The 13,816-nt window shown below is 45.7% G+C and overlaps 1 protein-coding gene across 2 annotated transcripts in view; it reads right to left on the bottom strand.

Annotated features, from left to right (window-relative positions):
* Positions 1-13,816, bottom strand: part of RAB3GAP2 (RAB3 GTPase activating non-catalytic protein subunit 2) — a 55,737-nt gene that overhangs the window by 7,458 nt on the left and 34,463 nt on the right. Inside the window, exons 18-28 of one of the 2 annotated variants that reach the window (XM_066238090.1) lie at positions 12,908-12,998; positions 11,197-11,324; positions 9,142-9,355; positions 8,661-8,758; positions 8,017-8,122; positions 7,255-7,415; positions 4,847-5,111; positions 3,879-4,052; positions 3,675-3,781; positions 758-824; positions 49-119 (exon numbers count right to left, since the gene is read on the bottom strand). In XM_066238090.1, the coding sequence (XP_066094187.1) occupies positions 49-119; positions 758-824; positions 3,675-3,781; positions 3,879-4,052; positions 4,847-5,111; positions 7,255-7,415; positions 8,017-8,122; positions 8,661-8,758; positions 9,142-9,355; positions 11,197-11,324; positions 12,908-12,998 (1,482 nt within the window). The remainder of the gene's footprint in view (positions 1-48; positions 120-757; positions 825-3,674; positions 3,782-3,878; positions 4,053-4,846; positions 5,112-7,254; positions 7,416-8,016; positions 8,123-8,660; positions 8,759-9,141; positions 9,356-11,196; positions 11,325-12,907; positions 12,999-13,816) is intronic. The other variant, XM_066238092.1, reaches the window with a different exon arrangement.

The following is a 13,816-nucleotide window of genomic DNA, read 5'->3' as shown; positions in this document are numbered from 1 at the left end:
TTAAGAGAACCAGATACACAGGAAGTCAGACATGAAGTTTAAAGTCACCTTGTCCATCAGGTACGTAGCAGCAGAAAACCTTTTCACCAAGAATGTGTTCCACATCATCAGCGCAATGCCTGCAGCAAGCGGAAGAGAGGCTGTCAACAGTAACAGCAGTCTTCCCGAGGCTTATAGAACTACATGGGCTAGCTCCCTAACCATCATGGCTTATAGTTCATGTAACATTCAAAAAATTAATAAAAACCTCTAATCTTTAATAAAAACTTTTATCAGAACTGGGCTGCATAAGAGGATATCCAAATGGCAATAGCCACAAGGAAAGATTCACATTAGTTATGAAAAGTAGATTAAAATGACAGATATTACACAGCCAACCAAAAGGCTACATTTAAAAAAAAAAAAGAGAATGCCAAGTGTTGGTGAGGGTGTGGAAGAAAGTGGAAAAAATGCTCATGCCCTGCTGACGGGATAGTAGACTGGTGAAACCACTTGGAAAACGGGCATGCATGATACTCTAACTCAGCTCGGGAAATGATGGCCGGGGACACAGGGTGACAATGACTGCCCACCCCCTTCCCTTTCTGGGAAGTATTTTTCCAAGCAGTTAAGAGAGCCAGTACCCTGTATATAGCAAGAGACAGTAATGTATCAGGTGACAGGGCCACCAAATAAAAATTTAACAGGATGAGAACTGAAAGATTCTTGCCTCTTTTGAATCAGTTATAGGTTATGTTTTTAACACCTGTTGACTTACCATTCTGAACATGTGCATTAACAATGTGCTTCAAGTGTTCTATGGATCTAACAAAAAAACGTGCTTCCTTACATAAAGGGAGAAAAAAAGAGAAAAGGAAATATCATTTAATAGGTGTTTCAAATACAAATGGAGACTTCGTATGTAAATTGCTGCATAAGGCTACATAAAATTGTTCCAATAACATGGAAGTATTAGGTAAGAATTTTTCATAAGATAATGTCATGGTTTCTTAAATTCACATCACTTCTATAATGACTGATTCCGCCCTGGCCGGTTGGCTCAGCGGTAGAGCGTCGGCCTGGCGTGCGGGGGACCCGGGTTCGATTCCTGGCCAGGGCACATAGGAGAAGCGCCCATTTGCTTCTCCACCCCCATCCCCTCCTTCCTCTCTGTCTCTCTCTTCCCCTCCCGCAGCCAAAGCTCCATTGGAGCAAAGATGGCCCGGGCGCTGGGGATGGCTCCTTGGCCTCTGCCCCAGGTACTGAAGTGGCTCTGGTTGCAAAAGAGTGACGCCCCGGAGGGGCAGAGCATCGCCCCCTGGTGGGCAGAGCATCGCCCCTGTTGGGCTTTCCGGGTGGATCCCGGTCGGGTGCATGCGGGAGTCTGCCTGACTGTCTCTCCCTGTTTCCAGCTTCAGAAAAATACAAAAAAAAAATGAAAAAAAAAATGACTGATTCCTAGAAACCCCTAGTCATAATGCTGACACCTACATTCAAAACTTAATGTGATTTGTACATTATAGCAGCATTATCTCCATTAAATACTTACATTTCACACAGGTGTGGAAAACAATGGATTTACTTCTTTGTAAATATCCTTAATCAACAAATATTTATTGAGCAACTACTATGCCCCAGGCTGTGTGAGGCACCAGCAATACTGCAGTGAACTAAACACACCCAGATCCTTGCCTTCATTGAGGTGACATTCTTGAGGGGCTAAGTAATAAAGTAAATCACAGAGCATGCTAGTGATAAATGCCAATCAGGAAACATCAAAGCAGTGAAGGGAAATTGGAAATATCAGAGGGGATGCTTGAAGTTCAACTCTTTCTAATCAAGGTAGCTTACACACAGATCTTTCCCCAAAAATTACCCAGATTTTGCTTTCGTGGCCTGAACCAAGATTAAACAGACAAACCACCATTGGTAATTCCAAGAATTCTGAGCCTAACAAAGCTGTGCGTGTATAGATGGAACTGGGATGGGGCTTGATGGGGCAAGTATATAAATATTTAACAGGAAAAACCCAAGCAAATAAGTGGCTGATAATTTCAAAAGTAAACAGTTCTAATAATAGAAACAGTAACACTAGTCAAAATGTTAGGCCCTATGCAAGCATCTTCTCTATAAACTGCTATAACCCTTCAAGACAGCTCCTGTTAGATCCTCATCAAATTTAAGGAGAAAACAGAACAAAGGGGTCCCAAAGCTGCTAACTCGTTGTGATGGGGCTTGAACTCAGCTCTGTGGCCACCACACCCACTGCCTTTGGTTTGTAAGTAGAGCTTGTAAAAAGAGCATTTCTCTTCAACATCACTTTCTTAGACTGGAATCTAGAACTGGCTCATTCAGATTTTTCAAATTCCGATGTCCTTGGGTTAGCCCTACCATTCTTTTCTCAGGTAGGAGAAGTATTCCATTTAAGTAGTGAGCCAAAATACAATTACCATTCAGGCTGTAGAGGTGTCAACGGAAGAGGGTGATTCGAGGGACATCTGGAAGGTGCCCTGTCCCCAAATCACTTTTTGGACAAACTGTAACTCATCACCCCACATCTCTGTTTAAAGCACTTCCTTTTTCAATGTCTTCCGTGACTATGTCAGTGATTACACATTAGGGATGTTTTGAGGAAGAGTGCCACCACCATTGATACATTTGCGCGAGTCAGGTCCTCAGTGAGACTTTTCCTCAGAAATGTCACCCAATGGAAGGCATGAAGGAGGGCATTCTGGTCTGAGGGGGGAATGGAGCAGGCCCCGTGAGGTAGGCCTACATGAAGGGCTGTGCCAGCAAGGAGGGACAGATGGCGTGTTTTCACATCTGATTGTACCCTGGTGTCAATCCTCATGGACTGGCACCGTCATTGAAAGGGCAGGGGGAGAACAAACAGGTCCAGAGTCAGTGACTCCCCAACCCAGGCCCTAGTCAAATTTCCAACTGCGGGTCTCCTGTTCCAGGCTTGGGCCGTCTCCCTGCACCACCTCCTGACAGTGACAATGATGCCGGCAGAGAGGTGGGCACCTCAAGTGGGAGGAAGTGACCCCGAGCAGAGTTGAGAGGACCACAGGGCCGCCCGGACTGGAGTCAGTCCTGCACACACTGTGGCCTTTCTGAGTTCCCTTCTGACACAAGTACAGACATGATGAACAGAGACAGACACGTGTGCACAATCAGGCCCTCAGCTGCTCCAGTCTCCTTGCTCTGGCTTTTACCAGGATGACTACGTTAAGAATTGCATTGAGCCCTGGCCGGTTGGCTCAGTGGTAGAGCATCGGCCTGGCGTGCAGGAGTCCCCGGTTTAATTCCTGGCCAGAGCACACAAGAGAAGCGCCCATCTACTTTTTCACCCCTCCCCCACTCTCTCCTCTGTCTCTCTCTTCCCCTCCCGCAGCCAAGGCTCCATTGGAGCAAAATTGGCCCGGGCACTGAGGATGGCTCCATGGCCTCTGCCTCAGGCGCTAGAATGGCTCTGGTTGCAACAGAGCAACGCCCCAGATGGGCAGAGCGTCACCCCCTGGTGGGCATGCCAGGTGGATCCCAGTTGGGCGCATGTGGGAGTCTGACTGCCTCCCCATTTCCAACTTCAGAAAAATGCAAAAAAAAAAAAAAGAAAAAAAAGAATTGCATTGAGCAGTCCCCAGTATGTAATGTGATCACAAGGACAGTCCCCATGAAGGGTGCTACAGCCTCACCTCCGGGTCCTTGTTCCACTGGACCACGTACTCCCAGCAGCAGTGCGCGTGCAGCACGTCCGGCTCCAGGCTGCACGGGAACTGCTCGTAGGCGGCACGCAGCAGGTCTGCAAGGCAGAGACAGGGACGTGTGTTCTCCGGGCATGGATAGGACATGGGCAACCCTGTTGCTGGGGCCCGTATTTCTCTGCATTCATGCATTACCTGGTATGGTCCCCAAGTCCATGTCCACCTCTGACAACTCAATTAAACCTCTGTTCACAACATCTTTGGGTTTGTTTGGGTTTTCTGCGTCCCTTTCTTGATTAGCCAGCTTTAGCACCGCGGGGCTCAAGTCCTGTTTAAATACCCACTTGGCTACACTGTCTGCAATGCCACCTACAGTTTAGAGACAAGAAAGAAAGTGAAAATTTGCAGAGTCTGCAAAAGGGAGCCCTTTAGCCTCAGTGGAACTGTATCAAGTTGTAGATTCTGTTACCCAAAGAGACCCTCGTTTTCAGGAACTAGAAAATTAGGCTCATCCAAACGAATAAAATAGGTTTCTTTTTAGTATAGACAAGGGTCTGTTTGCCAACATTCCCCCTGAAATGAATGATTAAAGCTCTTAGGAATTTAATATTATAGAAGGATACTTGGTGAAAGGTCAAGTTCACTAGGTATTAGAAGCATCTACCAAGGACCCGTAGGACTTTGTTTCATTTAACGTACAGGGTTTACGTCTTAGGTACTGCTTGACTTAGCGCAGAGCAATTAACCGACAAGTTGCTTAGCGAGAAGCGGTGCTACCCTGTGCACACCTGCCCCACGTCGCTGGGTCTGGAGTTTGTCCACCAGGCTCTGCTGTGTCGGGTGAAGGGCATGGGGACACCAGGCCTCTCACAGACATAAGGCCGGCTAAGGGGAACTCCTGAGGCCTGCCTGCTCCTTATACTGCCGCATGTTTTGTAAGGTCAGGGGATGCTGGTGGAGGTCCTGAGCAGGGAACTGATGTGACCAGACTTTGAAAAGATCATCTGAGAAAGAAGCCTGTGGTGAGTTTTTCACAGATTTGAAAAACCTGAGTGTATCCCTCCTTCCTTATTCTTGCAGTCATTTCTATAAGATGGACAGAAGCTTCCACCACAAACAGCTGGCTATATAGACAGCACTCCGACAGATGGCCGCGGGCTCACCTTTGCCGCCTTCCAGGAGCTTCCGGACCGAGAGCCTCGGGAGCGGCTCGGGTGACAGCGGGGCCGGCTGGCAGGGCTGCGTGCAGGGTCGAGAGCAGGGCCGCGCACTCGGCCGGCTGTGCAGCAGCGTTTGCAGCAGCAGGCAGTCCTCCAGCTGCTTGAGCAGGAGCCTCCAGTACTCAGTGTCCAGAGAGAGGGCCTCCCAGGAGTCTGTGAGGGCCTCTGACTCAGCCCCGGCTCCAGCCCCTGATGCTGTCTGGGGAAACTAAGACAAAATGCCGTGCTGGTAATTGGGCAGAAATCATGAGTCACCAGACACTTTGAGCGAGCTTTTAAAATGAAGGCAGATGGAGAGAGAATCAGGATGCATCACACAGGGACACAGAGATGCTTCTTTGCAAACACTCCTGCTTGGCTGGGTGAAACGTGGGGTCAGGGCAGGGCAGGAGACTCAGGGGCAACAAGGACAGAGGGGGACATTTACAGAGACTGCAGTCACCAACTCATGTCGTCAGGGCCGTCCCTGACAAGGGCCACAGCCCTTCTGTCAGTGGCAGGACACTGATCGCCCTCTAGAATGCATCCACCGACGTAACACACGTGTCTCACATTTCTCTCCATTATTATGAGCATGTTAGGCGAGTGTATTAAACTGAAATGATGGTGTTAAATGACTGCACAGACCTATTGCAGTGTCTCATCTGGTTTAATGCAACATCCTTCCAGAAAAAGTATTTGAACTGTCACCAACTATGAAGGATGTCTTTTTTTTTTGTATTTTTCTGAAGTTGGAAACGGGGAAGCAGTCAGACTCCCGCATGCGCCCAACTGGGATCCACCCGGCACGCCCACCAGGGGGCGATGCTCTGCCCATCTGGGCGTCGCTCTGTTGCAACCAGAGCCATTCTAGCGCCTGAGGCAGAGGCCATGGAGCCATCCTCAGTGCCCGGGACAACTTTGCCTCGGCTGCGGGAGGGGAAGAGAGAGAGAGGAAGGAGAGGGGGAGGGGTGGAGAAGCAGATGGGCGTTTCTCCTGTGTGCCCTGGCTGGAATCAAACCTAGGACTCCTGCACACCAGGCCGACGCTCTACCACTGAGCCAACCGGCCAGGGCCTCTTTTTTCTTTTTTTTCTTTTTTTTTTTTTTTGCATTTTTCTGAAGCTGGAATCTGGGAGAGACAGTCAGACAGACTCCCGGGATCCACCCGGCACGCCCACCATGGGGTGACGCTCTGCCCACCAGGAGGTGATGCTCTGCCCATCCTGGGCGTCGCCATGTTGCGACCAGAGCCACTCTAGCACCTGGGGCAGAGGCCAAGGAGCCATCCCCAGCGCCCGGGCCATCCTTGCTCCAATGGAGCCTCGGCTGCGGGAGGGGAAGAGAGAGACAGAGAGGAAGGCGCGGTGGAGGGGTGGAGAAGCAAATGGGCGCTTCTCCTGTGTGCCCTGGCCGGAAATCGAACCCGGGTCCTCCGCACGCCAGGCCGATGCTCTACCGCTGAGCCAACCAGCCAGGGCTCTTTTTTCTTTTCTTTTTTTTTTTTTTTTTTTTCCTTTTCATTTTTCTGAAGCTGGAAACAGGGAGAGACAGTTAGACTCCCGCATGCGCCCGACCGGGATCCACCCGGCACGCCCACCAGGGGCGACGCTCTGCCCATCCTGGGGGTCGCCATGTTGCGACTAGAGCCACTCTAGCGCCTGGGGCAGAGGCCACAGAGCCATCCCCAGCGCCCGGGCCATCTTTGCTCCAATGGAGCCTTGGCTGCGGGAGGGAAAGAGAGAGACAGAGAGGGAAAGTGTGGCGGAGGGGTGGAGAAGCAAATGGGCGCTTCTCCTGTGTGCCCTGGCCGGGAATCGAACCCGGGTCCCCCGCACGCTAGGCCGACGCTCTACCGCTGAGCCAACCGGCCAGGGCTCTTTTTTCTTTTTTTAAGAGTCTCTAAGAGATGAGGAAAAACTACAAAGAAAGGGTAAATGGAAAATCTTGATCAGAGTCGTTCAACACTGCGTGCCCCAAACATCCTGTTTATAGAGGAGGGGCTAGAACAGACCTGGGTAATAATGCAGCCGAACCCTGATCTCACATGAGACAACTGAGGCCACAAGACTCATTTTAAGGGACTCAGCACCAACCACTAGCCACGGGCAGAGAGCCAGAGCCAAGTTCAGTATGTTCCCTCTTATACCACATGGTAACGGCCAGGTTCAAGTGTATGTCAGCTGAATAAACAGACTAGGGGAAGTAACCATCACTCCCTTCCTGACCCTAAACCAGACCAAAGAGAACCTGCAGGCACACGTTTCAGATTCCCAATGGTGCACAACACGAGGACCACATGGCCCCAAGAAGGGAGAGCAGCCCCTTGGCAGGCTGGATGGACAGACAGAAGCTGCACTGCCACCACGTACCTTCTTCTCGGTTGCACTGTTGGAAATCCGTGCGGCCACTGAGTGCCCCACATGTGCAGACAGCAGGGCAGCCCCGTTGTTCTCGGACTGAATGCAGGCCGCACGCATCTGCTGCCACCAAGGGGATACTGGCTGGGAGTCCCATGTGTCATCAATGGCCACTGCAGGCAAAATTCAAAAGGAACTCTTAGTTCTCAGTTTGTGTTAATCTTTCAAATTAAATACAGTATTACAATTAAATTCCCCAGGGATGTACTTGTCTATTTCTGAATGAACTGGAAAATGAATGTGCAATCCATTTAAGTCAGAACACGTGTACTCCCTTGACTGACGTTGTGTTATTCCGTCTCACTTTGGAACCAACTTTAAATCCCTGCTTTGAATATATCATCATTGTGAAAACAACTATCAAATATTACAATATAACAGGTTATTGTTCTCATCAGAACAAAAACGAAAAATAATAGCTTCCATCAAGACCATTTCATTTACCTCAGAGTTAAGCAAATGCACGGTTTCACATTACATTCTACATTCTTTTTGATGATAGCACAAAGTACAGTTTCCAGCAAGCATAACTGAGAGGCATCAGGAGTGTTCTCTCGATAAGCAAGGACTCTCTCCTGTGAACTACCTGGTGGACTGTGGTGTCCTTCGCTGGGAGAGGTAATTCCTGTGGTGCTGCGAACACTAAACTTTGCTTCTGAGAGCAGCAGCCACTGTTTCCAAGGAGGCCGCGAGTCCAGGGTCCCCCGTACTCACCTGTCATCCTGCTCAGGAGGGACAGCGTCGTGTGGAGACAGCAGACGGACTGCAGCTTCTCCAGAACAGCCTTTTCCTTCGAGAGCCACACACTCAGGAGCAGAGACTGAAATCAAAGTTAAATCCTTTCAGTCTAGAAAAACATCTAACATACACAAACTCTTGCACTTCCCTAGAGAGCACAGATGTGTGTATGAGTGACTCCGGATTTCGGGTGGGGAATTAAGTGGCTGGCTGTGACATCACGTGACGTGAGGGGCAGAACAGGGTGCCCTGTCTACCTAAGAGACTCTTTCTCACCTTTCAGGGCCCTAAATTCCACCGTGCCCAGCACTTCCGTGGGTAAGCCCAACCTTCCAGTGGGAGCCTCTATTAAGGAGCACATTACACCAAGTCCTCATGTAACATCCTCAGTACAGTTTGTGACATTAAGCGAAATGACGTGTAACAACCAATTCTACCACAGGCTAACATATAAATAAGAGTTCAATTCTTTTTGGGTGGTGAACACACAAAACAATATACAGATGATGTATTACAGAAGTGTACATCTGAAACCTGTATAATTTTATTAACCAGTGTCACTCCAATAAACTCCGGTGACGTGAGCAAAGCGGAATGGCATCCACCATAAAGAGCTTTACCAACAGCAGCTGCGGGCTCAGTCCAGCCAACTCCAGGGTATGACACATGTCCTCCGTGGAGCTTTCTCCATGCAGACACTTCCAAAAGAAGAAACTGCCTAGTGAACAGGACAGAATGCATTAACCAGGGGCTACTCACCACCTGGACAAGCTTCCTGAGCTGTACAGCCTAACCCCCTGAAGGGCAGCACAACACTAAAGGAGAGAAGTGGTTGGTTCAATGTGCCTGACTTGTTAAAGCACAGAGCACATCGTTACATATCTAACCTTGTCTCTTAAGCATACTTATTAACACGACACAACTTTTACGATATAGTGCCTATATAATCAGAGTAGCTTTAGCTAACTGAAAAATTTTCATTACATCTTTTTGGCCAATTCTGTTTCAAAATAAAACTGAATCTCCGATATGCTATAAGCTCCTCCCAGACTTTCTTCTAGAAGAGAAGGGATTCCAGCAGCGGTTTATTATTCTACCTACCTAAGGTCACGTACTCCTCTTCACTAATCTTCTTGATGCTGATCACGTCTTTCTCACACTCTAAATACTCCAGGAACGTTTTCACAGGCAACACACCATCCTTCACATCAGAAAACCGGACGGTGGTCCTGCTGTTCTCCTGTTTGTACTTCTCTAATAATGCCTGCAGCTTTAAAAGTTCTTTTTCATCGAGGCGTAGTAATGCAGCCAAGTCCTTAAAAATAGGAAAAAGAATCTGAATAAACCATGTCTCGCTCTGTGAAGTGCCACGTGCCAACCCTATCATCTGAAATGAAAGGCAATACATTAAGCCAAAGATGGGATTTCAATGAATGTGACCACTACCATGTACTCTGCTTAAAACCTGACTCTCACATTCATGAGTAGGAAGCTATTTATATAAAGTCAATTAAGAGTACCATTTTTGGAAAGTTTCTTGAATTTTAATAAATGTGCTACTGTATAATCAGAAAAATAACAGAGTGTCACTGCCATCCTTGTGATTCTGAGGAAACTAAAGTGTTACTCAGTAAGAAATTGAATCCACATTTTTTTTTTGTATTTTTCCTGAAGCTGGAAACAGGGAGGCAGCCAGACAGACTCCCGCATGTGCCCGACCGGGATCCACCCGGCATGCCCACCAGGGGGTGACGCTCTGCCCACCAGGGGGTGACGCTCTGCGCATCTGGGGCACCACTCTGTTGCAACCAGAGCCATTATAGCGCCTGAGGCAGAGGCCATGGAGCCATCCTCAGCGCCCGGGCCAACTTTGCTCCAATGGAGCCTTGGCTGCGGGAGGGGAAGAGAGAGACAGAGAGAAAGGAGAGGGGGAGGGATGGAGAAGCAGATGGGCGCTTCTCCTGTGTGCCCTGGCCGGGAATCAAACCCGGGACTCCTGCACGCCAGGCCGACGCTCTAACACTGAGCCAACCGGCCAGGGCCTTGAAACTGAATCCACATTTATTAAGCAGCATTAACACTGTAGAATACAGACACTGGAGAACAAGCCTTACTGTATCTACGTGCAAATCCTCGACGTGGCTCTCAGACATAGAGAGTGAAAAGTCCCAGATACAACCTGCCAGCCTTTCAAATTATTTTACAAAAATATGTGCAAAACATCTCCTGATGCTATTATTTTCCTAAATTAGGGAAAAGTACACATACACACACACACACACACTTTAAAGACCATAAATTTTCCGTAGCAAATTTCCATTAGAGAGAGAAAATCTTTTCTAATTTTTATGTTTAAGACATTTTTATTGCTATATGTATATTTAAAATAAAAGGCTTTCATTAACTTTCAGATAACTTTCTTAAAAGCACCATCAGTAACGTCACATCACAAAAATCACTTTAATAATAGCTTTCCTTTAGGAAACTGGTCAGTCACACAGTCATCTGAGGGGAAGAGAGGACACATTTCTCTCTCTTCCCCATTTAAGAAACTTTCCCTGCATGGGAAGAATTTTACATATATTCCCCAGAAATGAGCAATGCTGCACTGTAATAAAGATTACAAGGTTCTATCACTTTATGTTTTATAGAATAAAAACATAGAACATGTCCTATAATTATCTTTTTAACCACTTGGATGTCAGATGAAATCTTTAAAAGAATTTCATTATGTAGGACATGATAAATGAGCTGACTTAGTTTTCTAACAACACAGAAAAAGTGGTCTTATTTATTGGCAGAATCATTATTTTTGTTCCTTTAAAGGAAATTAGAGCTTGGCTACTTCTGTAAACTGACCATATTTTAACTGGCAAATGCTGTCCATAAGTTGTACTATAAGAAGTAACCTTAAAAAGTGACCTGAGAAAACTAGACGGTTCTACGGTAGTGCAAACGGATTAACAGTAAAACTTAATTTTCTAGCACAAATAACATACATTTAGCAGTGAGGCCCAAAGAGCCAGCAGCGGGTCTTATAAGGAAAATACAACTTTATGCTTTATAAAGATTCTTAATTTTCTACTTCTTTACTGCCAGTCTTAAAAATGGAAAATAGAGAGATTATTTTGTATAGTGAGTAATGGGACTACTCACGTTATCAGAAAATGATGCGTCTGAACGAAAATCACAAGAATTTAACTGACAGACGGATTCGTAAAGGTGGAGCAATTTCAGTTTACTGGCACAAAACTGCAGCAACCCTTCGTCCACAGACTCGAGCTCTGAAAGGAAGAAGGAAAGAAATACATGGAAGAGATTTATTTGACAGATTCAGAAAAAGCTTTTCTCTGTTAGATTCCTCGTGTTCTCTCCCCCCGTCCCCCATATGCTGCCTGTGAGGCCCACCCACTGAAGCCAGACAGGATGAGGGCTGCCCGGCCTCCTGGTCAGGCTGGGGGGTCAGAGTTCATAGCTCACCCAGAAACTGTGGGCTGGGTCACACACAGTCTCAGGAAAGACTAGTAAAGGGACCAAAAGAAGAATTCCACTTAATACTATCAATCAGCTTGGGTTTTTCCCCCCAAGATTAATACTGGGAAAAAAAACTCACTATATAATACATTCCTGTATGGTAAGGTAAATATTTACATATAAAACAAATATTTAGTCTTTAGAAAGGTAGACACTAAAAACCCCCAGGAACTATTATTTAGGGTATAGTAATCTGGAATATTGTGTAAGTTGTTATAGCCATAATAAAACATAGAATTCTAAATACTAGATTTTTAGGACTCTCATATATGGGTAAGTTGAAAAGAGTAATGATTTTATAAAACTCCAACAATGGCATTTGGTTTCCTTCCAGCCCAGGGCCAGATAATTTTTGATTTAATACATTTTGATATGTTGTTAAAGCACTGTGGAACAGGGGCAGGGGCTTTATGAGTATACTGTGCTTTTTAAAAGGTGTTTCTAACAAGTTCTATTCAGTAAACGAGACCACTGATTACCAAAAGTCAGCTTTACATAGATGTTGAAAAATAACTTCAAAATTAGGATGCGTCAAGTCCTGAAAGGGTATATTATGATTTGTTTATTAGGTCACTTTAAGTTGGATTAAATATAATATAAAGCTATCTTTCCATAATTAACATCACAAGCAAAAAGTCAGTGCCCTACATGCTACAATGTAATTGATATTAGAAAATCAGAATAAGTTAATTTTTACTAGCTCAGCTGGAGAGAGAGTATGGTTAAGACCCTACAGTTACAGAGGAAATTCTTTTCAGACAAATACTTTCTGAACAGTAAACCGGAAAACCCAGAACTAATTACTTAATCAGAGTCTGTGATTTTGGAAGTCCTAACTTTGTTGATGAGAGAGGGGATGAGAAAATGTGGACTGCATACACTAACAGAACATTAATAATCAACTTTACCATTATCTTGGTCAAAAACACATGAAAGAATGTCCCATCTCAAAAATCCCTCTCGTCCCATAAGTTAAATAAAAAAGAATGCAAACTTTCCCTGTCATGCCAATGACTGTCAAATGTCCAACAACCATATCAGAATAATCAATCACTTCATTCTATTCTGGTATCTTTCCTCACAGTGGAAAGATCAAAAACAAATATGTACAGTAAGAAACAGAGTCCACATATTCAGAGAAAGCTCTGATAAAGAGTAACTCGTACAATAAAAAAGTCCCCTAAATCTAGAAGATACGAAATAAATTTTTCTTATATATATATTATTTCCACATTGAAGAAACAGGATAGTATCATAAACCATAAATAGCTTTCTACAGTCAGTTATAAAATTTGAAGTGAGACCATACGCCCAATCAGTATAAACCTATTACCTTGGTTTTTTAAAGCACCTGTGAGTGTGTGAGTGATGTTCCTAACGCAGGAAAACGATAAACGCTCACTCGCCAGAATGCTCTCCAAAGCCTAGAAGAGAGGGAGTAATTCCAGCAATTAGAAGGCAATGATTTTGGTTCACATTTGACATTTTACGCCTACACTTTCATTGCCCCAAGTGTCAAAGGGAAGCACCATTTTTATGATGCTTCGGTGTACATACCTGTGAACTAAAGTCACTTCTTAATATGTAATCAATTTCATGGCATGCCAAATAGAACGACAAAAAGTCCAGACTGAGAATAAAACAAGCAAGAGAGACTGATGTTTAATAGGATAGCCAGGATGAAACAGAAACCGAGACAGAGATACTCACTAGGAAGACAAGTTTGAGTAAGTCTATACTACATATGCATAAATGAAAAGTAGACACTGTTATTGTCAGGCCAATATAAAAAAACCTGACAACAACTTAATTGCTGCTTAATTACTGCTCATGGGTGCAGCTGGCTGAATCTCTAGGCCAGTCTAGAAATATATACTCCCTACTCCCCCCAGCTGCCCTTGCCTTCCCCTGGTAGAACTTAAGAGCCTTCATCACCAGTTCCAAAATCTCTCTTCATGCCTAAAGAAGCAACCATCAGAACCAACAATGGGTTAGACACAGCAGGTCAAGACTGTACCTATCATTTCAGATTAGCACATTAAATTGGACTATTATTGGTGATATTAGTGTAAAAGGTTAAGCTGAGACTATGGCATAAGACAAACACAGATCTAAACACAACATCTGCCTGACCAGGTGGTGGCGCAGTGGGTAGAGCTTCGGACTGGGATGCGGAGGACCCAGGTTCGAGACCCCGAGGTCGCCAGCTTGAGTGTGGGCTCACCTAGTTTGAGCAAAGCTC

This window comes from Saccopteryx bilineata, chromosome 1, assembly GCF_036850765.1.
Source record: "Saccopteryx bilineata isolate mSacBil1 chromosome 1, mSacBil1_pri_phased_curated, whole genome shotgun sequence".
In the NCBI taxonomy this organism is placed as follows: domain Eukaryota; kingdom Metazoa; phylum Chordata; class Mammalia; order Chiroptera; family Emballonuridae; genus Saccopteryx; species Saccopteryx bilineata.
This window is presented reverse-complemented; position numbering and strand designations above follow the sequence as displayed.